Genomic DNA, 24,158 nt, shown 5'->3' on the forward strand with positions numbered 1-24,158 from the left:
GACTATCGTTTAGGCATCTTTTTCTCAATCTTGTCTTCTAAGAAACGCCTCATAAAAATAAGAGAGAGACACACAAATATAGCACAAGACTTTGTTGGGGGAATTATTTTGAGATCACTTATGACACATTTAAATATTACAAGGTCTATTGACAACTTAGCAAAGGAGATTAAATTGTGTGTAATTATTCCTTGTTTGCATGGAAGAGATTCTTTTGGGGACAAGTTTGGAAGGGATTTTAATGAGAGAAGAAGCAAGAGATTACACGACGAAGGGCTAAATATGGTTTGGTTAAAAGTTTCTTCAAGTGTATCTAATTGTTGGTTAAAAGTAGTGTAGCTACTATTTAGAGTCGGCAATTAGAGGATTGGACTTGAAGAGCCCGAAATTATTTTAGGGCTCCTAATTTTGAAATCCAGCTCTAATTTTTAAGGCTCATCTTACGGACTTTGACCTTAATATTCCTCTCTCTCTAAATTTACAAGCCTAATAAATATATTTATAATTATAAAAAAAGATATTACACATAAAATTGAGTCTAAAAAATAAATTTAAGCAAATCCACAACAAATCTATAAAGTTTAAACATTTAAATTCAACATCACAGAAATGTTATCAAAATTGTGCAACCAATTAAGATATAAATAATAGGCTTAACATTATTTGGAAGAAAAGAATTTCAATATTTTGTCAAAACATATGAATCAATACTAAAAATTGATTCATTAGCCATAATAGTGATTTGAATATTAATAATATCAGTAGTTATCCTTCTAAAGAATTGAAAATCGATATTGATTCTTCTTTTATCAATTCAATATCTAATTCTTTCAAATTATGAGACTTAGTATTGGTTTATCCAAATAAGTTTTTAGTTCAGACTTGTCCATAAAAAAATCATACACACTTGTATAATTAATTATCTTGATAATCATACATTATAATTTGTAAAGGATTAAAGAAATATCACTTAAATACTAATAAAATAAAATAAGATTAGAAAATAACATATTTAATTAACGAAGTATTTAAAATATACATAAAATGCATAATCAAAAGTGATTATTGTTATTGATAAGCACTTGATTTTTTTTAATTTTTTAGTTGAATTTTTTTAAGAAAATAAGTGAGCCTGAGCCAACCCTTAGCCATAAAGGGCCCATGAAAATTCTTGAATTGGAACATGTTACTGAAACAGGCGATATAAGGAAAATCATTAAAAAAATGAAGCAGATGACAGTACTTTTCTTTGGTTCAACATTGTTTGTTACATATCAACACAGCTTCACCGTCTTATACATATGTTTATTGGAAACGAATATTGAATCTCGTATTATTTTTTATAACTAGTATATAGCTTGTGCGGTGCACAGAATGTAAAAAAATGAAAAAAATTAAATAAGAATAATAGTTAATAATTATTCATAATATAAGATGTTATTTGGTGAAAATAATTTTTCTAGTGCTAGCTAGCTATTGACATTTACAAAGCACAAGTTAATTTCAAATTAAAATTTATAACTATCACAATAATATTTCTTATTAATTTTTTAAATGAAATAATTTGTGATACACACTATATATTTTTAGGTATACTTTTTGTAATTGTAATTATGATACAATTAAGATTAATTAAATTTAAAGAAATCTTTAAAATAAGTTTGAAAATGATAAGCCAATAATTAATCTTATATTGGTTTAAAAAAATTGAAAATGGTTCAAATTAATTCAAACCAAAAATTAATTTCATGTCCATTTGTTTTTCACTAAATTTTATGAATGATTATTATAATTTATTTGTTTAAAAAGAACTTTCTATAAATAAAAAAGAAATGAATATAAGCAACAAAAGATCATGATCACCAAAAATAATTTAGAAATCTTGAATCTTTATTAATTTAAATACATTCAACTATTTTTATATGTTCTATACTAAGTTATTATTTCACTTTTAACATTTGCTTTACTTCTTAATATTTGTTGTCAATTTTCATCTCAATATTTGTTATATATTAACACAGTTTCGCCGTCTTATACATATGTTTATTAGAAACGAAAATTGAATCTCGTATTATTTTTTATAATTTGAATGTCAGTCTTTGCATTTACGCTTATCAATTCTCAAGTTAAAATATTACTCCCTATGTAAAAGTTAGTTGGGTGATTTGTTTTGAATTTTGACATTAAATACAAACTCAAAATCCTTTGTTTTTATTATATTTCACCCCAAATTATCCCTGTGGTTAAATTTTGGTACGATTTATAAATTATGTTGATAATTCTTCAATGTAAATTATTAAAAAAGAGGGGAATTTTAAGAAAAATATATATATTTTTATAAAAATGACTAAGTTATCTAATTTTGTTCATCTATAGTAGAAATTAGTTAGGTAGTTTCTATATCTAAGATAAGAGAGAGTATTTGGCCGAAAAAACAAAAGGTGAGAAAGAGTATTAATTTTAATTATTAATATTAATGCAAGGTACAGACACTGCTAGGGGCTAAAACAAACCATTTGGGATTGGAAAGCATTTCTGGACCCGAGAAGATTTGTGTAACTGGGCATTTACTTTTGGGCCTCGAAGCCCAATACTACTTTTGAGGTGTAAATTTACCCCCAAAAAAAAAAGTGTCCTTGACGAGAGGAAATCTGCTGGGGCCGGAAGAAGACGAAGGTGCAGGATACAGAAGATGATGTCAGGAAAGTGTACAACAATTGATGATCAACATGTTTCAGGATCTGTACCTGTGAGTATTTAATCCTCAGACTCATCATCTTCCTGGATTCTCCTTTACTTTCTCTTTTCGGACGTTGAGGCTCTCTTTTGACATTGCAGGCTGTTTCAGACCCAGGACAGGTCGCCGTGAAGTTCACAGGTGCAATTCTGTTTCCCTTTAACGCCGTATCCAATGTACACTCATCCCTTCTGGCGGCCGACTAGATTTCTGTCTGGACATAGACGTGAATGAACTTGAATTCTGAGTTAATAGACCTTGCAATATCTTTCACGGTAGGCAAAGAAATTCCTGAAACAACGTCCCATTGAATCGAGTGTTTATACGACTGGCTGTTTCTGGTTATAATTCGATAAAACAATAGTTTGATCCCTTTTATGCCCGAATAACCAATTTTCATTCTATTAACACGTAGGCTCCAATCTTCAGACATTTCCTCCATCTGTACCGTTAGGAAAGATTTCTGGTGGTTCGTGGCCTCCTCGTGATACTGATGGTACGTGTTAGTTCCAATTGATCTGATTTGTTTGTTTTCTGTCTGGTCACAATAAATACCTGTGAGGTTGTTTTCATTTAAATTACAGTTGGTCCTTAGCAAAGTTGTTCTTGCCAATATCTAGTGAAATTTTTTCAGTAAATATATCTAGTTGATTTTACCTCTTTATTTAATACCTGATTCCTAGAGAAATTAGAATGTTCCCAACGGGTGGATCTCACTGACTCATTTCTGATGTTACTCATGGCATCGCATGTTACTTTTCCTTCTTCACATATTTGATCAGTCTTTTGCATAAAATCTTGTGATGAGATTAGTTTGATTCAGGAGGGGTCTGCTCTGACTCTGACGGATTACTTTGAGATAGAATAGGCAATCTATGCTAAGGATTGTAGCTGAATGGTTTGATGAAAATGGTACTAGGTTCAGTGCATGAATTGAAAAACCGCTCGGGTGACATGGGTCAATGTGAAGCTATAAGATTGGTAAATACTAATCAATGAGAGCCCTACTTTTCATGATCAATTCGGAAAAGACAATTAATATCAATGACTTAAAGCCAAGATTAGTTCATCAATGGCTGTTATTTTCTCCATGTTTCGTGGTGACGTCTCTTATACACATATCTCCTTTAGTCCTTTTGAAGATTGACGCTTATTGCTGACCTGGTCTTACATGCTTTTAGGTTTTAGCAATTTTATAGTTGCAGTTACGAGGTATTATTAGTTTGTTTGCTTATCTGTCAGAGGTACATGGATATGTCTTTTCATTTTATTCATTTGTATACAGATACATTTTCAAATCCTGTATCTGGTTCTGATGAATTCCAGCAGAGTGGCTGGTTTCGGGCTTTCACTGTAGCTGCATACAAGCCATACGTCGATATTGACACTTCAGATGTTCTAGAGAGGATTAAAGAATCACTCTTTCCATTTAGAGGAACCTTCAATGAAAAAACTGCTAGCCATCCTGATCTGTGAGTTTATTTTCTCTTGTTCATTTAACTAACTGATTAAATTACCGATGCCATTGTTCTAGCCCTTTCATTCTTTCTGTATCTTTTTTTGTCTCAAAAACTTTGACATGGATAGTTCCTATGAAAAGATGATGAAATGGTTAGTATCGATACCATTTTCTGAGGAACAGATGTGGCTAAACTATCATGTCTTTTCTTTATTACTAATACCTCTCATGATGAAGTACATATACATGATACAAATGAACAACCATGGTATAAGTGGCTAGGTGCTCGAGCTTGTTTATTTAGGGGTGGAATGGGATATGGATTGCGACATGTTCTTGTCATAAAAAATAACTTTGGCAGCATATTTCCGGAAAGAGCCAATTGGATGATCTGTCATGTTGCAGCATGCGATTTTAATTTGCACCGTAAATATACACAGGTATGGGCCTTTCTGGATCTGTACAACTTTAATATTTGTAGCAGCCTCTATTTGCACATTTGTGACATATATAGCACACAAGTTGAAGAACAAGGAATGGAACTATGACATAAATCTGGTGACTTGGGCAGCTGGTTTGTTTTACGGTTATGTCACCATTGTTCCTCTTGGTCTGTATGTAATCCTCAAATACTTATCCGCACCATCCAGCCTTGTTCAACTATTCTGTCTCTATGGATATTCCACCTTTGTCTTTATTCCGGCTTTGGTGAGTTAGTGCTCCTCATATTTTCTCCGTTCGTAAAAGGTATGAGATGTGCCCTTTTCATCCTTGGTATTTAAAATCCTTTGGTTTGGTGCAGTGTATGTCAATTGTGCCATTGGAGATCATCAGATGGGCGATTGCAGGTGTTGCTGGAATCATGTCTGTATCGTTTGTGGCACTTAACCTCCGTGCACATATCCAATCGGCAGGAGAAAGGTGGTTCTTGATTGTTGCTGGCATCTTTCTTTTGCAGCTGGCTCTAGCTGTTGTCCTAAAGTCGTATCTCTTCACAGTATCAGTTTGAAAGGAAACTGATCTGGTATCATCCTAAGAAGCGGGAATATATATATATATATATATATATATAACAAAGAGCTTTTTTACCGTCTTCTAGAGGCTTTTTTGTTTTTTTTACCTGCTTCTTTCAGAGGCTCAGGCCTACATTGTATAGAAGAAATTGTTTTCTGCTTGAACCCTCGTCTATTATTTTATCGGTGGCAAATATGTAGGTTCCTTGTGCAGTTGGGCCTTCACATTTATAAACACTTGTCTTTTATACTCCAGGGCTTACACACACTCACACAAAGTGTTTTGACATTTGTTGTTACACGCGATATATTCAGTTCATACTAAGAAAAATTGTCAGAATTTGTATGGATGAATGGGTTTTACCGGTCAAACGTCAGATTCTATGGCTTAGCTTGAAGTCTCAAATTTAAATAATTTATGATCGAACTTACGTCGAACTTGTTTGCTTCTGCTTATTTAGCACTGATAGGATGTGATTGACTCTGAAAATCCAGAGAAACTCTGCTCTTAGACATGGCCAGAACATAGACAGTAAATATGCCAGCTTTAATGCAAATGGATGACCGTCTGTTTTGATGAATTCCTTGGAAACAACTGCTTTAAACAACTAGCCACAATTCCATGATTTTGTATGGAAATTCTGGATTCTTCAATGTTAGACGAAATTTGAAAAAAATGATAATCACGTTAATGAAGAGTAAAACAATACTTTCTTTGTTTTTTTTAATAATATAATATATCCTATTAATATATTAACGCATAAAATTGTTGGTAAAAAAATATTAATGCATACAATTTAATGATGATTTATTGGGAATCCAAAATCTCGTGCCCATTGCCTACAAATTTGATGTAGAAGTGCTTTGACTTCAATAAAGTCAATAATTTTAGCTAAGTCCGACGGATTAACTTAAACCCGCCTGACAAGAATTAAGGCCAAACTTGATTATATAAGTTTTTTTAAAATGATAGAATATTTTAAAATTGATTTAAATAAGACCAGCTATTGAAATTTCTAACTCTATATGTATATAGAGTCAGTAATTTTAGTCAAACCCAACAGCCTAGTTTGAACTTGGCCAAAAAAAGTTAAAACCGAGTTTAACTATATGAGTTTTTTTTAAGAGGATAGAATGTTTTAAATTTTATCCAAATAAACCTGACTTAAATTGAATCTGACCTAAATAAACCTACTAGACTTTCTAGCTCTATATATATGTAGAATCAATTATTTTGGTCAAATTCAACGAGCTAACCTGAACCTAACCAAAAAAAGTTAAAATTAACCTTGATTATATAAGTTTTTTTAAGAGAATAAAATATTTTAAATTTAATCCAAATAAATTCAGTTAGAATTAAACTCTACTTAAATAAACTTGACTTTCCCGAATTATAAGCTTATTGCTTCAGCAATGCGAAAAATACTAGTCCGGACGAGTAACAAAAAGTGGTTACCAATTTCATTTTTTCTATCCTTATATTTTCAGTTTTAATATTTAAAGTACACAATTCGTATATATATTTGTCACTGATTTGTCTCTTCCACGTCAGACACGGGGTAGCAATCATGGAGACAATCATATCCGTGTTGTGTTGATCAATAAAAAGGTGAAAAATTATGACGCTATTTGGGGAAAAAAATTACATTGATTAAGCAAAGTTAGCTAACTCTTAGTCAGGCCAGACAAGGTTGAAATTCAAATTGGTTAATAGTATCGAATATGTGAAAGTTAAAAATAAGAAAATGCAAGTACGAAAATCGTTTTCCCCGCCAAATACTTGCCGAAAACCTCGTTTTTTCTTTAAAATCTTTGAAGGTGACCTGTAACGAACAAAGGCCATCCTTCTGAACGCAATATGAATCATTAACGAATTAGGCTTTGGAATTGGCAGAAATATTCCGGCATGGAGTGGATGCATCTAAATGTATCAAAAGCAACTTTCGTCTAACGAGCCCGTCCTTCATCACCTGCTCACTATCTCTTGTATAAATTGGCCAGAGGCTGTTTTGGTCCTCCATTCGTTGAACTCTTCCGAAGGATTGTTCGCTATAAAACTCTGCTGAAAATCGTAGCACCTATTTTCCAGACCGGATCCCTCTTTTCAATCAATTTGGTAATAGATTTCAGTATAGACATAGCTCCATTAAAATGAACACGCTTCGGCGCCCTGCAAGACACAAAGCAATAGTGACTTCAGAACCCGACTCCATCAATGACAGAATTTTGTCAACTTCGGGTTACGCTCAAGTCTCAGATTCTCTGGCCATTGATTCACCCACAATAATCCCCCTCCGCTGACACACTAACTCCTGAACGGGCTAGATTTTCATTTGAAAGACAGCTAAATTGCAAATTGATGCTTCAGACTGCTAATTTTATGCTGTAGACGATGAAAACATAACGCCTTTTTCCCCGTCCATGTCAAGCCTGCTAAAACTTAACATTTAGAGGGAAACTAGCACACTGCAAACCAGAATCAATTTAACGAAGAAAAATTCCAACATACAAATCTAAACAGTAAAGAAGTTACAAAGTTTGTGGATTAATGCAAGTTACAGAATTTGCCAATTTAAAGAACCCTCTGACAACGCCTCTACAAAAATAGTTTAGTTGTATGATCGCATTTCTATAGGCGCCCTTTCTTTGATTCCACGTGGTTATTAAGAATCATTTACTCAAAGGCAGAGGGAGGGGAAAATGATAGTGAAAGGAGAGGTGGCAGCAGGTTATAACAGGGAATAACACAGGGATAAACTAAGATTCATTTCAAAATGAACTCTTTAAACGAATATCAGACTCAAAAATTATGCAATTAGGCCTTCGATTTCTTCCCTTTGGCATCATTAGTTGTTTGGTTCTTGAAAGGAAGAAAACTCTTTCCACCCATGAATGGCCTGAGGGCTTCTGGTATCGCCACACCATCCTCCTTCTGGTAGTTTTCTAGTATGCAGCAAATAGTCCTCTCAGTAGCGGTGAGAGTAGAGTTCAACAAGTGAACATATTGCTTAGTCTGCTCATTGCTCTGCAACAGCAAAAAAGAAAAAGGAAATCCAACAGCCCAACAGTTAAATCCCAACCACACTTCTGAGTAAACAAATTTTCATGGCTGCATCTCTCCTAGGTCTCATTTCCACAATTAAGAACCACAATCACTTTCATTATTTCCAAAAACAAGCTGAATGAAATCACATTCACTTGGAATTTTAAGCTAAATAGATATTTGATGTTGGCTCAAAAAAAAAAAAAAAGATATTTGATGTTAAGATTTGCAACAAATTTTGTGACTAGCAATGCCGAGAAATTTGATAGATATCATGCCTAGTCTTAAATTAATTCAGTATAGAAATGAAGAATTTTATAGTTTTCATTCAAAGGTTATTGACGAAAGTGAACGCCATCTAAATTTATAATGACAGGGCATAGCTGACCTTCTTTTGTCCATATCGAATTTCTAATCTTCTGGCCTGATAGTCAGTACAGTTTGAACAGGAAACTAGCTCTCTATAAGCCTGAGATGCTGGAAACCAGGCTTCTAGATCATACTTCTTTGCTGCAGCGTCATTCAAAGCACCAGATACAATGGAAACTACTTGATAAGGGAGGTCTAACTGCAATGGTAAGATTCAAACAAAGGGGGAACATAATAAAGTTAATTTGTGCAGAACACAACCGTTGCAGCAATTTTCCAAGTAATAACATTTATACACAGGCAATCATATATTTACACGCACTTGATATTTTTCATTAATATCATATTAGGATATACTAAACAATACCCTTGACAGGCATCTTCAGCAAGTCAACTAAAAAATGATGATTCCCATTATATACAGGTGCTGAGGATCCAATAATCATTTCCAAATCAATAGGAACATATACAATAAAATTTATAACATAATATAATATTCACAAGTCAAAAACAATATATAGTCATTTTAAGCTAAAATATGCACTCAAAGAAGTAAACTGATAATATAAATCATATTCTAATTGCTTGTTGAGGGAAAACACTTACTGCTTTATAAAAATCCTCAGAGTTTTTCATCATTTCCTCGTGCATATCCCAAGAATCATTGCCATTTGGGCTAGTGAGGCAAAACTGCTCCACTTTCTCAAACTGGTGAACTCTAAATATTCCGAGAGTATCACGACCATGAGATCCAGCTTCCTTACGGAAGCATGAAGAATATCCAGCATACCTAGCAAGAGCATATTTTTGAATCAAAAGCTAAAGCAGTCCTTCAAATATTATCTCGTTCCCTGGATAAATATTACCTTATAGGTAGTTGAGAAGGGTGGATCCAATCATGTAAATGATATGCACATAATGGCTGCTCAGCCGTTGCAATAAGATATTTGTCTTCTCCTTCACCTGTAACCTGCATAACAACTCAGATATGATCAGAGGAAAAGACTACACCTGAAATGTTTTGCATAAAAGAAAACCAAATCGTTACTGTGTCAGTGCTATATTATCAAGCATACTAACTAGTCATGCACTCATTCCATTCATTTAAACCAAAAAAATTTAACTTTATATATACAGAAGCAGCACCGTCTCTACATCACCGAACTGCAGCCTGAAAAGAAAGCTATTGAATCAACTTATGAATTCTACCTTGTATAGTTCTTCATCAAATTGGGCTAACTGAGCACACTTTGACATTATATCTTTTCTCATGAAGAAAGGGGTATGCAGCAAAGTATATCCTCTTTTCTCCAAAAAATCAAGTCCAAAGTTAATTAAAGCTTGATTGAGACGAACACCATCTCCTTTGAGATAGAAACCTCTACCTCCAGCAACATCGGCTCCTATTATGTATCAAGCAACATCACATAAAACACTAGGATATGTTAAAAAGGAATAGTAGCACTAGAAATGCATGCATTTGCAAAGTTCATGGCTGGAAGGTTCAAATGCTACTGTTTTCTGCACTATACAAATACAGCATCAAATAGTTGCATTTTAAAGCATTGGGGTAACAAATCTGAATGAGAATTGCATGCCAACATGCTATATGGAATAGTAAATTACATGAAAATGTGTCATTTGTAAAAGACATCTCCTAATCCACCCCCCCAAAAAAAAAAGATTATTCCTTGAGCACCAGATAAATAAAATTATACCTTTCTTTGTATCTGCTATTTCAAGAAGCTCAACTAGATCCACATGATTCTTCAGTTTAGGCTCCATTCTTTTCTCCCCCCATGATCTAATCACCGCGTTGTTGGCCTAAGAAATATTATAGATTAATGATGCTTGCACACGTTTGAGAACGAATTAAAAAGCAACAAATTCGACCAAACAAAACAAGAAACCTCATCATTGCTGACTGGAACTGAATCATGCACAAGATTTCCAATTGTTTCCAGCTTTGAGTTCAGCTGTTTTAAGGTTTCCTGAACTTCAACCTCTTTTTCTGCTATCTGTCTCTTTACCTCCTCCGATTCACTGATAAGCATGGTCGCATCTTCACCTGCCTATCAAACAGAAAAGGGAGCAGAGGGGAACATGAACCATATTTAGTCAGCCAGAATTCAGCAGTTGGAAAAAAATCAATGGATGATTAGCATCCAATACATAAGAGTTATGGCTTCTAACTTTTCAGAAAAGACTTTTAAGAGTGACTTCCTGATTTATACAATAAGAGATTTAACATCTTTATGCATGTTTAGAGTCGCGGAGCAGAACTACTGAAATCAGAAAGGAGAAAAGAAATTGAACAAACTCACACGCTTAAGTTTAGAGACTTCCTTACTGATCCTGTTGACCTCCTTCCGGAGATTCTCCAGCTCAAATTGTCCTGGAGAGCACAACGGGGGATTGAAAATTTTCCTTTTCCTTTTCTTTTCCTTTTTTTTTAAAAAAAATAACAAAAGCAAAGCATAATACTGCGATGGCTAGAAATGGAGGTTAAGCGGTGAAGAAAGAAAATTACGCTTTCGCCATTCTTTGTCGAGATGGATGACTCCGTCGACTTGTTCCACACTGGCGAAACGACGGCGCTGAGATTCGCGGATGAGTTCAGGGTTGTGACCCTTTTCCTCTCTGAAGAGATTGATGTCCAACATTACTAGCAAAACGCTGGGATCAAGTCGGCGGCGGCGGCGCTCCTTCGCTTTGCAGAGTGAGAGGAAACAGGGGAGAGGGTTGTGCAATTCAGAGGATCGGGAGGGTACGGGATTAGGAGAATGGAAAACGGTTCTAATGAAGAAACTCGTTAGGGCCTTTGCCGATATCGGTTGAACACAATAATTATAAAAAATTAATCATTTTAATTATACTTAATTATGTTATAATATAATTATGTTTGAATGTTATTTTTTAAAATTAATTTTTATAAAACTAAAGATGTTTAAATGAACTTGATCAGAATCAAATTTAGATGGGTAAATTACAGTAAAGACACTATCTTGTAATATTGATAAATTCACATATAATATTATGAAATCTGTTGAATTTTATTTAACAATATATATAACAGTGATCATTTAATATTTATATAATTATCAATTTTATACACACGTGTATGCTGATTATTTACCCAATTATATGTGATGACACCTCATATAGGATGAGATGCTAACTGTAAAAATCGAGCTTCAAGAATAATGAAAGTATGCATAGCATTTAAATTGAGCTAAAATGATTAAAAACAGCTAATTATACAAGCTTTGAATCCAAATCGATTAGGGTATGTTTGATAATTTTATAGTTTGACAAAATAATAATGGCTCAACGTTTAGAATTGAAAATTGAAAGCAAGTCATATTAGTTTACAATAGAGCGGAGTTTCTGGACAAAAATCAACTTCTTAAAAATGAGTGTTTGGGTGTTTTTGTCAAGATGGTATAATTGATTAACTGAGCTTATATTTTTTGTTTTAGGCCAAATTATTTGAGCTTATTCAAATACGCACGTTGTTCAATCTTTTCCCCTCAACATTTTGTTCAAATTGTCCAAATCATTGAACTAAAGTACACTCCCTCCTTAAAAATGTAGCAGCATTTTTTTAAAAATTAAATGTTTAAAAATATAAGATAATTTTAATTTAATATTACAAGATATAATTACTATATATTTTTTAAAAGTGTTTGTAATAAATAAATTATTTTATATTTATTTAAAAAAAACGTTTTATTAAATAAGAGGTAAATGCATTGCTTTTAAAACCAAGTCAGACCAGATGAGGCTGGCAAACCGACTGTGACTGATCACTCGGTTTGGTTTTCTATTTCAACATGGCATTGACTGACTTGAGATCAACTGATCTAACCCCACAAGCTAGGTAGGTTGGGCAGGTTGATTTTTTTTTTTTTTTTTAAAAGGTGCCCTCAAAACAATGTCATTTTGGGGTTAGAAAGAAAAAGGAAAAAAAAAAAAAAAGGAACCCTTCACTAGCGGACATTTTTTTTCATCCTTTAGCTCTTGGACTTGGGCCTCTTCTCCATCGTGTCGGCTATCCTTAAGCAGTGAGCTAAAAGCAGCTGCTTGTGGGGGACTAAGTTAGAGGCTCAGATTAGAGGACCTTCTTCACTTCTCTGTCTTGCTCTCGGTCTCACTCTCACCTTCATGACTGTCGCCATCGAGTCTCCTGGTCTCCCTTTCCCTCAGTGGCAGTGCTGCTCATCTCTGCTATTTGGTTCCCTTCTCTTCTCAGTGTTCTCGACCGTCAACCCCAGACCTAGAGTGAGTGAGTGCATTCTCTTCTCGGGCATTCTCAGCGTTCTCAGTGTGAAGGTGGAAGGATGGAAGAGGAGATAGAGAAATGGCGCGTGAGTGAGGGGGAATGAAATGAAGCAAGAAGAGCGAGATAGCTGAGAACAATGAAGAAAGAGAAAAGAGAGAGAAAACTATAAAAGTGAATGAGGAGAAGTGAAAAGAAAGAGAAGGAGAGTGGTTGGGTAAAAGGAGAAAGTCAAAAAATACTGATATATTGCTGGGGTTGAGATACTATCATGTTACTTGTAATTCACGTGGCTCTCTAACTTTTCGTTTGGCATTGGTTACTCAATTTTATTTACTTGAATAGAGTACCTTAATTAAACAAGAAATATTCATATTATATTATTTATTATGTATAGTTATTGCTGTTGCCGCCGCCGCCGCCGCATGATGGAGTGCTACGGGACCAAAAATTCATTGTTAGTATGTTGTGTGATATATTAAATCTTGAATATGAAAAAATATTTGAAAGATTAATGTATTTTTATCTAAATTATATTATTTTATTATGATCAGTCTGATTTTAATTTAACCCCGATTGAATCTTTAACCTCTCATCATGGCTGGTTCAATGATCGATCCGATTTTTAATACCTTAAATAAATGTGTAAATATAATATTAGTTTAAAAATAAATAATTACTTTGAGTATGTTTAGATTTTAGTCAAATATAATTAATTCTGAAAAAATTTGATTAATATGATTGATTTTGAATATAATTGATTATGTTATGAGATATATAATTAATTTATAAAATTAATTAATAAGATAAATTTTAATCAAAATTGAAAGTAGAATCGAAATATATACAAGCATCTTTATTACATGTTAAAATCAAAGAAAAATATAACTTTTGATCTCTATATTTTATTCGTGTTTTGTTATAGATTCTTGCACTTTTTTTCAATATTTTAGATTCCTACATTTTTATTTTTTAATATTCTAAATCCCTAAATGAATAAAGTGTAAGGACCTTGAAAGGATTTAGAACATCAAAAAATAAAAATGTAGGGATTTGAAACACAAAAAATGTAGGGACCTAGAACAAAATACAAGTAAACTCCAAGAACCAAAAGTTATATTTTTCCTAAAATAAATTATGAATCCAAAACTATATTTTTTTAAAAAAATCCAAACACTCGTTGTACATGTTAAAATCAACTATTAACTTAAAATCATGATTTTTTTAAAAATATCCAAACACTTCAAACATATGTAAAAATTAATTATGAATACAAACTATAATCATCTCGTAAGTTACTATTACTTATTTTTCAATTCATATTTTCAACTATACTTTTATAAAAATTTATCCAAAAATTATATAAATTAGTTTACAAATCATTTTTTTGGGTTTATAATTGATTTTGATATATATAAAAGTGTTTGGATATTTTAAAGAAAAATATGTTTTGGGTTCAAAATTAATTTTAACATGTATAATGGGTATTTGAATATTTTAAGAAAAACATAATTTTAGGTACATAATGGATTTTAACATGTAATAAGAGTGTTTGGATATATTTTTATAAAATTATATTTTTGACCTTTAAAAATAATTAAAAATATTATCCAAACATGCATTTTATTGAGGGGTGCGATTCAATTAAAAATCTCTTATATTTTTTGATTGAAGGAGTGATTATTAGTAAAATGTTATGATTATGATAAGAATTTTAAGGATAAAATATATTTTTTATCTTCTAATTTTATATAAAATTTTAATTTAATCTTTTAATTTTATAAAATATCTTTTTAATCATTTAACCTAAATATCATTAATTTTAAATAATTATTTTTTATGTCAATTATTATTATTTTAAAAATATTAAATTTAATACGTAACTATTTAAGAATATTTTGTCGGCATATAAAAGTTCAATGTAAATTTTTTTATAATAAAAATAGCAATATTAGTATTAAATGACTGAAAATATATTTTATAAAATTAATAAATTTCTTATATAAAGTTAAATGATTAAAAACATACTTTAACTAAATTTTAGTTAGTGAGTTCCTCACAAGATTAAGGGATTCCATGTAAAAAAACAATTGTAATAAAAATATTAAGGGATGCGTGATTAATTATTTCTAACAATTTTATGATTTAAATTTGAATTAATTTGAAAAATATATCAATTAAATGAAGACAAAATTGAATTTTTTATTTTTTAAACTTCACTCAAGATTTTATTTTACTCTCTTATTTTTACAAAGTGAATTTTTAGTCTTCTAATTCTAATACTATTTAGTTTTAAGCTAACATTAAACTTTTAAGCTTTGACAAAACATGCTTAAAATGTTGATAATTAAGTTTGATTTGTTTTAATTTGTCCAAAAAAAGTTTGATTTTTTTAAATAACAACTATTAAAAAAATGATTAGTTAACCCTACCAGTGTTAGGATTTAATGACTAATTGGCCAAAGAAAAAAGGATTTGAGGACTAAAAATATACTTTATAAAAAACAAAGGGATTAAACCAAAATTTTATGTGAAGTTAGAGAAGTAATAGAACAGTGCACATTTATCTCAAATTAATTATGCTATAGTTATGACTTAGTTTCATTATTAAATTTAAGTCAATTGAAATCAAGTGTAACAGAGAGTGTGATCAAATATCCAAAAAAACCATTCTTGTCGGATTTAATCGGAAAAATTGTAATAATTTAAGTTTGGTAAAAAAAATTCAATCAAAAGTTTTTAAAGCCTCTTTTCGAATTTTAGTGAACCAACCAGTTATGGAATTGATTGAGAATCTACAAACAATTTCGGGTGCGTTTGAATTTCAATGGAATATAATTGATTATAAAAAATAATTAATATAATTAATTAGTAGAATTAAAAAGCAGAACTAAAAATTAAGTAAAATTATGATTTTGTAAAAATATACCCAAACATTCCTATGATATTTTAAAATCAATTCTAAATCTAAAATCTTATTTTTCAAATAAATATCTAAATATCTATTACATGCACCCACATTAACTATGAACACAAAACTATAATTTTCTTAAAAATATTCAAATACTCTAATACATATTAAAATTAATTATGAATTCAAAACTATAGTTATTTCATAAGCTATTATTAACTACTTTTTAATTTATATTTTCAATTATATTTTTCTAAAATTTATTTGAAAATCATATAAATTATTTTACCAATCATATTTTGGGGTTATAATTGATTTTAACACATATAGATATATTTGGCTATTTTTTTAAAAAAAAACATGTTTTTGGGTTCAAAATTAATTTTGGCATGTATAATAGATGTTTGTATATTTTTAGGAAAATGTGGTTTTAAGTACATAGTTAATGTTAACATATAATAGGGATGATTGGATATATTTATACAAAACCATAATTTTGACCTCTAAAATTGATTAAAAACATTATCCAAAGAGGCACTTCCTCTAAAGACTGAATACAAGAAAAGGAAACAAATTATTGTAAAACGGCGATATTTTAGAACTCATTTTAGCTCTGATGCCAAGATCATAGTCTTGGGTTGCTCCTCTCCGAACAGATTCAATAAACTGAAGGGAGACATGAAAAATTCCCACTATGCATCTCCCATAGTCTTCGTCTTGCCATCTACGACGCTATGTGATCTTGTTGGCCTGTCTTCGTTCAGCGTTCGCGAATATCTACAATGAAAATACAACACGCACACATAGTACTCACAGTCCACTGGATCCAAAAAGGAAACAAATTAAGTGCGATAATAATAATAGAAAAAAAATAGACGACCTTAATTAATCCTTCATCAACGTGACTTGTGCAATTTGTTGGGTTCTCTAAGCATGGGAATGGGAGCGCCTATCAGAGTAAAGGATGGGTCTATATAGTAAAAAATAAATCACATAATGACAGCTCAGTATAGAAGTTAATTGTACATTGATTCCATCATAATTCTGCATTTAAATCAAAGAATTTTAAACATGCCGTCAACTTCCTCTAGCCACATCACAACCATGATTGAGAATTCCCATTTGCGTTACAACTTACAAGGTAGACATCATCTGATAATCAAGCAAAATCATTCCCTCCCGAATTATATTCTATTTAGCATATATGGAATTTCATTATTATCCGTATATATCTTTATCTTAAATTACAAACTCCAAGTAGTACAGCACTTCTAATAACCAATGACTGCCATCCAGATTCCACATAAAGAATGCTAGCCTATTCGACAAAGAATATCTTAACCGGTAGCTTTTTATGTTTTACCAGCCCTTACCGGAAGCTTTGCCTGATCGCACAAGCAGTCATGCAAATGTGATCCTGAGGACTTCAAAAATTGACTCGCAACATTTCACCCCATACAATCAATCATTCCAGACCAGCAACACATCTGAGAGAGCTCCGGAAGGCTTCGACCAGGGAAAAAAGCTGGTTGCTGCCGAAATCTCGCTTACACTACTCTTTTCACAAGAAAGCTTCAACAGCACTTGAACAGTCTGATGGAAGAGTCCCCTTGCTATAGGCAGCATACAAACGTTGCCAGGCGTCGCTGACTCAACAAGGAAAATCTGAATTCACTAGATTTATCCACAAGTTTGCAAGCGTGAGGAAATACTGCTTCCCGTTCCAGGTTACCATTTTCAATCCTGAAAAACATCACGATGAAAAAGAAAATCATACAAAGGTTTCCCAGAATGATTAATTATCCATATTCTTTCTTTTTCATTTTTTAAATGAACAAAAGAGACTCAGTAGGATCATAGAATGCAGAAAGACCCTTAACAACTTTGATCCCGTGACACACACGTCTTCTTGGTTCCGGTTCCTTTGCGTGCCCCCCCCCCCCAGGGTGTATTTCAATAGTATGAAAGATTGACCCGACAGGCAGGCATGCTCTAAATTACAGTATCACCCGAGAATATCTGTAAAGGTTCAACTGCAATCGTATCTTTTTGACTAGCATGAAAAGATTCCGCTGGAGAGGGTATGCATGTAAAAAATAGCCAAAAGGAAAAGGACCAAAGGAAGATCCGAAATTTTAAAAAACAGGATAAAACGTTTATGGTGATACACTTTCACAAGTCAAAGATTGATTTCCTAATCGCTAATAATGGGCAATTGGACATCTTGAGACTTTGCAACCAATTAGACTAGACAATGTATGGGACTCACATGCTGTGAGATCTACCATTCATGTGAGACACACTTGACACTCTATCTATCTCTCATGTAAATATTTTCAGCCAAGTTTCGTTGCTTGCACTTTGAAGATAGCCAAAACTTTTGTTCACATACCTGGTATAAAACCAGCAGGTAAGGCTGACAACTGGCAAGTAGTTTCTTCTCCACTGATAATGCAGCTCTGAAGTTCTTGCTCGTCAAGCTCATGAATATACTTGATGGATTCAAGCAATTGCCTTGAAATGCTTTCTTGCTCTACATTACTTTGATTGGATACACGAAGAAGGGCATCTTCAAGTCCTGAATCGGACCATATGGTATAAGACTCATTCAAAAGAGCAAACAATCTAGCAGGATCTGCAGAACCCAACAACATCCATGGCTTGTGAAGTTTGGCTGAGAGTCCAACAATTTCTGCCACTCTACAAATTTCTCCAAGTGCATGAATATACTGATAGCCTGTGTCAACCAACCATCCCACAAACAGGTAGGGTTTATCTGGGGCTAAATATAAAATTCTTCAAACCTTATACACAATAATCAGTAGCTTACCTTTTGGGTTAGCTAATATTTGGTCGTGGACATTCCTCTCTGCTGACTTGTTCCAAATGAAGGCACCATGTTTGAGCTCCTCAGAACAAACCAAGGCTATTTTGGACCACATAGTAAGATAACTAGATTGTTCTTCTCTTGACCTCAACTGGAGAACTTTTAACGTTGATAGCGCATCTTTTAGGAGTTCAATAGCAGATCGTATATTTGTCTCTGCCTATTCAAAATAATTATACAGTGACAGGTATTATTAAAGCTAAATCAACCTGTACAAAAGATTATCAATATATTAAAAATACCAATGAGTAATTGCAGTCCATATTCATCAAATTAATCTCAAAGGGAACCAACAAAAATTACTTCCTCTGGCAGAGCCTGAGGCAGTTATACAACAAGTAAACTGCTATAAGTTTATCAAACTCCATTGACGGTTCACAATACCATTTGCACGCGCAAAGGCATGGATTTCTAAACATAAAATACTCAATATGTTAGGAACTTCACATACCATTGACAACCTTGATGTTAGCCTGTAATCTGACTCAAGAGGTTGAAACCTAGGTTCCTTCAAAACTTCAATAAGCTTGTCAAGACACACATTTCTTGTAGATTGATCCTCTGAAATATGTTCATTTAGTAGGACATTGTACTGATGTAGCATGTCAAATAATTCCTGAAACAAGAGACGAGGAAACAGGAGTGAATTTTTATTTAAGTACAACAGAGATAATAACCATTAACAAGCAGGGAGATATAAAAATACAGTAAAAAATAGAAACGTAAAGAAAGCATATTACATTTCTCAAAGATATTCCGAAGGCCACCTATGAGTTTATCAAAATTGGGATTCCATTTAGAAATCACATCAGCGTTTACATGATTATGTAGAAGATTTCAAAATAATATTAGACAGAAAAGTGAAGCACACCCCTGAACTGTGACCACTGTCTACAAAAGGTGTACTTCACTATCAAGGAAGTATCTCATCCCCTAGCAATTTATTATTATTTTTCACATATCAAATCATACAAAATTAATCAGATTACCGGGGTGTATCAGGCTGTCCCCTTGCACCCCTAGGGGAAAAAGATGCTGTGCTCATAAGAAGAATTTGAACATAACATACTGTCACACATCATAACAAACATGCATGACTGAACACAACGATAATATTGCCCATGTACATAAACTAACCTGCATTTCTTCCTGAAGTGCCTTTGCTTTTGCTTCTTCACCATTAAGTGTAGCAACGCTTTCACAATTCTAAGTATTTCACGTAAAAAATAAATTTTAGAATCATTACACATTAACATTTTCTATAAAAGGATGCAAGCCAGCAAATAGTTACCAACCTTGAGATTCTGGAGATGGAACAGGACAGCATTGCACAATTCATCAGTCAATTTGCAATAGAAATCTACATAATCAGGTGGCTCTACTTTTGTTGACGACTGCAGAGGAAAATCCTTGTGATCTATAACAGATCCCTGATATTTGCTGTCTGCTAAACAGAGGGCAGCCTTAAATTCCCATGATTCATCCTCATTAATCAAATCAGGTTTCCAAACTGTAGGTAAAGGTTGTAGCCCGTTTTCACTGACTTGTGGTTTGTGATTAGAATGAGTGTTCTCCACAGATTCAAGACTTCTAGTTCCATGTGAAGCATCCTTAAATTCCCAGGAGTCATCATTAAAATCATCGTCACCAGTAACCAAATTGGAGTCCGGCTCTACCTGACCATTTTCACTTACTTCTGGTGTGACATGAGAAGTTTTTTGTTCAGCTTGACCATATAAATTCCATATCAAATCACTGATAGATAAGTTGGAACCAGCGCTATTAAAGTTATTCCTTATAGAGGATGCTGGTGCATCAGAAGAAAAACCTTGAAACACAGAATGCTCATCAGTATCTGGTGTCTCGTCACCAAATATTGAGAGGGACAAGGCTTCCCTACAGTTCTCTGAGTTTACTTGGCTCTTCTGGAGATTGAAAAGAATAGTAACAATACTATTATCACCACAAGAATAATAAAGACTAAATTAATGACTAAATAAAACAAGAATTCTTTCGTGAATCTCTAAGGTCAAAATTAAAAATTTAACATTTAACATCCTTTTTAAACCTTGATAACAGAACATGATATACAAAATAAGATACCAAACTGATTCAGTACCTTCTGGTCTGTTCCAACTTCCGAAACTGCATCCTTAGATTGAAACAAATTTACATCAAAATGAACATCAGAATTTGCAGGGAAAGCATTGAAATTTCTGTTGTCATCATCCTGCTTTCTTTTAGAATCTGACACTGATGTCTGATGGACTTCACCCAGAGAACTAGGATAGAAATTAGAGCCAAAATTCAAGTCATCAAACTGATGAGATTCTGGTGCAACATATCGATCATCAGGATTACAGGATGCTTCCTCACCAACTGGATCTGTGGCAGCCAACTTTGGAGCTTCCTAAATACCAAATTCAGATTGTGCAAATGAATGTTCCTTTAAAATAAAACCACTGTCAAACAAAATGAGGAAACTATGTTTAGGTGACTTACCAAATTATGATTTGAACCTGATTCTGATACTTGAATATGATTTTGCATGACAGAACTTGGATTGAACTCAAATCCCAGGTTCCATTCATCAGCTTTGTGGGAAATCCTGCTGGATGAGTCCAACATGTCATCAACTCCAAGCACACCATTGCTGAAGGTGAATGCATATTCATCTGAACTAGTTGTTTCATGCTTTGTCTGTTCTACCTTAACAGCAGAATGCAAACATGTTAACTAAATTACATCCTTTAAAATCAACATAAGGCTGTGTATATTAACAGACACATTAAAGAGCAAATATATTCATGTGATGAAATCAATCCCCCAATTAAGAGCATTGAAATCAGTTAATTAATGTATATAAAATCACATAACATGATGAGAGATGCCAAATGACATCCAGACTCAAATTACAGCAGCACAAAATGAAGCATGTAAAATAGAAGAAAATACCCATTCGCATGTCCTTTGTAACGTTCTTTTCATTTTGATACTGAATAATCGAAAGGCCCTCGCTCCTGCTATGGGATGCTAAGGATAAGAATTGTATAAATCCATATCCATATAATTATAAAGCAAAGATTTTCTAGCGCTCGATTGACAACCAACATTTTGGAAATTCATAAGGAAACAAAAAAATAGGCATGCTGGTGATCGACATCATCTAAAGTCCATCACTTACTTAAGTATAGGTAGCATCAACGATTTAAAACCTTGGTCATCCATGCAATCATGTCAATTTTCCTTCATTACCTTAGTATCATTGCTCACAGTTCGGATTTCAGATTCTGCCCACTTGAATTCCCATCCACCGTCGTCATCACCAGTGTCCTCGAATCCATCCACTGAATCAGAATTCAAATTGTTTAGAATGGAGTTTAATCCATTCGCGTCTGCATTGGAAGCAGCCACAGTCGTTACCGAGCTGACGACTTTAGAGCTTGCTCCGGGCAAATTCAAATCAGACACACTTAATACTGAAATCGATCCGTTGTCAAAATTCATCTCAGGGCGTTGATTATACAAATTCGCAATTAAATCAATCATTCTAATGGCGCCATTCGAATCGGATTCTTTCTTCACGCAATCACTGTTTTTTTTAGAGAGTACTTTGGCATCATCTCCAAAAGGAAGATTGCCTGCGGTGGGTTCCTCCTCCACCTCCTCCTCGCCAAAGATTGACAGCGGCAGGGCACCCTGGGGCTTATTCCACCGGGGCTTTTCTGGCTCTGCCGGGGTCGGCGCCAACTCAACCCGATTGATCTCTTTTGCCGGTGAGCTGTTTTTCTGTGTAAGATCTTGGGAAACCTGAACCGGGTCAAAAAAATTACAAGTGTTGTAGGGGCTAGAGGGAAAGTTAGAAGAGAAGAGTCCATTGGATGTGTGGACCGATCCGCCATTGATCTGATTGGAATGGTTCATGAAATCGCCCCACTCGTCATCATCGGCGGGGAGGCCTTTCCCATTGTTCTGAAAAGGCTGATTTGGAAAAGAAACAAACTTGAAGTCACCGAAACTTTCGTCGTCGTCGTCGTCCGCTTGATTATCAGCCATAGCAGAGAGACTTGACACCCTTCTTTCCCTTCCTGTCGGTGTCTATCTCCCTGTATGTAGGCTATGCCTTGGCTCTCTTGCTAATACCGTTTGGAGGGCTAGAGACATCTTCTGGGTGCGCCCGGCCAGCTATGATACTTAACTGCTCTACACTAACAGGCCACGCCCCCCAGAAATGATGTTCACTCACATTTTCTTAAAAAAAAATATATGGTTACGGATTTAGCTTTAATATATCAATTGATGATTAATTAATTTCAGTTTCAATTTAAAATCTTAAATAATGTTAAAAACGTTATTAATACTATTTAAAAAAAACAAATTGCTTGGCTAGAATATTTTATGAAAAATAAAGGAACCGTTTCAATGATGTTTAAAAAAAAAAAAAAGTATATAAGCCACCGGATCTAAGATGAATTAGCCAGTTGAAAAAGATCATCTGCGTGGAGTGTGACTGTGTGGGCAGCTACTATGGTTGAAACTCTAGGTGTCAAAAAACTATTTTAGCATAATAAAAATTTATTTGTATATATATATCACTCTCTCTATTAAATAATATAAAATATTTTTAATTTTTTAAAGTATAATTATTATTTTTTTAAATATTTATATTAAATAAATCACTTCTTATTTATTTTATAGTGAAACATTCTATTAATTTTGAGATGATTATAGAAAGATATAATTAATTTAAAGATAAGTAACTATTTTAGTGAAATAAAATTTAATTAAAAATATTTTATAATTTTAAACAGACTATATTTTATCCTATGCAAAGACATTAGACATGGACGATTAATGTGTTTATTTATTTTAAATGTATATCATATATGTTTATCTACATATAATTATGATATGATCAAAAAAAGTCAACCGCCGTAATGAGTAAATAGAAGAGCCATCAATGATCGAAGTAGGGAGAAAATAGAAGAGAATAATAGCCTCTTCGGTCAAATCAGTAACCTTTATTTACTCACCTTTTTTGTTTGTTGCTGTTGCCAGCAGTCAATTCAGTGCCTTCTTAGATATTAAATTTGAGAATCAATTATTTGACCAAAGCCATGAATTTAGTTAAAAACACAAATGTACACTCTCATTTTTTTATAATCAAGTATTTGAGCTGCTTCTGAGTTTCAATTATACTATTATGTGTATTTATTATTTGTCAAAAACACGTACCTGCCAAATATACTTGAACATTATTATCCCTTGGCAATGCCACACTCGTTGGCTTTATTTTTTGTGTGAAAATAAAAGGCTTAGAGGGTAAAGATCCTTTGAAATCTTTCCATGTCACACCTAACATCCTGAACTTTTTTAAAAATAGTATTATTTTGAAATTTTTTTAAAAAAAGTGCAATATTACACTGCTATTAATTTAGACTAACATTTGATTGTTAAATT

The 24,158-nt window shown here is 33.0% G+C and overlaps 3 protein-coding genes across 7 annotated transcripts; 1 reads left to right on the forward strand and 2 right to left on the reverse strand.

Annotated features, from left to right (window-relative positions):
- Positions 1-2,632: 2,632 nt before the first annotated feature.
- On the forward strand, positions 2,633-5,559 carry LOC129304916 (uncharacterized). Its single transcript, XM_054944764.1, has 6 exons — positions 2,633-2,749; positions 2,839-2,878; positions 3,153-3,233; positions 4,023-4,209; positions 4,637-4,904; positions 4,999-5,559. Exons 1-6 carry the CDS (start codon positions 2,693-2,695, stop codon positions 5,203-5,205), a joined length of 840 nt encoding a protein of 279 aa, XP_054800739.1. The 5' UTR covers positions 2,633-2,692; the 3' UTR covers positions 5,206-5,559.
- Positions 5,560-7,692: 2,133 nt separating this feature from the next.
- Positions 7,693-11,410, reverse strand: LOC129307449 (serine--tRNA ligase). Its single transcript, XM_054948421.1, has 9 exons — positions 11,152-11,410; positions 10,946-11,016; positions 10,532-10,693; positions 10,340-10,445; positions 9,831-10,024; positions 9,488-9,591; positions 9,228-9,411; positions 8,641-8,820; positions 7,693-8,234 (listed from the first exon to the last, which is right to left on the reverse strand). The coding sequence occupies exons 1-9, from the start codon at positions 11,282-11,284 to the stop codon at positions 8,025-8,027; spliced, it is 1,344 nt and encodes a 447-aa protein (XP_054804396.1). The 5' UTR covers positions 11,285-11,410; the 3' UTR covers positions 7,693-8,024.
- Positions 11,411-16,288: 4,878 nt separating this feature from the next.
- On the reverse strand, positions 16,289-22,914 carry LOC129306169 (uncharacterized). Of its 5 annotated transcripts, none has more exons than XR_008592164.1 (11): positions 21,954-22,913; positions 21,201-21,407; positions 20,818-21,108; positions 19,994-20,623; positions 19,836-19,904; positions 19,150-19,314; positions 18,642-18,858; positions 18,204-18,548; positions 17,185-17,554; positions 16,692-16,760; positions 16,289-16,588 (listed from the first exon to the last, which is right to left on the reverse strand). XR_008592164.1 is itself a non-coding variant. In XM_054946588.1 (9 exons), the coding sequence occupies exons 1-9, from the start codon at positions 22,752-22,754 to the stop codon at positions 17,463-17,465; spliced, it is 2,808 nt and encodes a 935-aa protein (XP_054802563.1). In that variant the 5' UTR covers positions 22,755-22,914; the 3' UTR covers positions 16,816-17,462. The 5 variants fall into 5 exon arrangements, 2 of the variants coding, with proteins under 2 accessions (XP_054802563.1, XP_054802562.1); XR_008592162.1 differs by having other exon boundaries at positions 16,692-16,781; XR_008592163.1 differs by lacking the exon at positions 16,692-16,760.
- Positions 22,915-24,158: the final 1,244 nt, after the last annotated feature.

Source organism: Prosopis cineraria, unplaced genomic scaffold (assembly GCF_029017545.1).
Source record: "Prosopis cineraria cultivar Desert tree isolate PC_DT_omini unplaced genomic scaffold, ASM2901754v1 PC3, whole genome shotgun sequence".
In the NCBI taxonomy this organism is placed as follows: Eukaryota; Viridiplantae; Streptophyta; class Magnoliopsida; order Fabales; family Fabaceae; genus Prosopis; species Prosopis cineraria.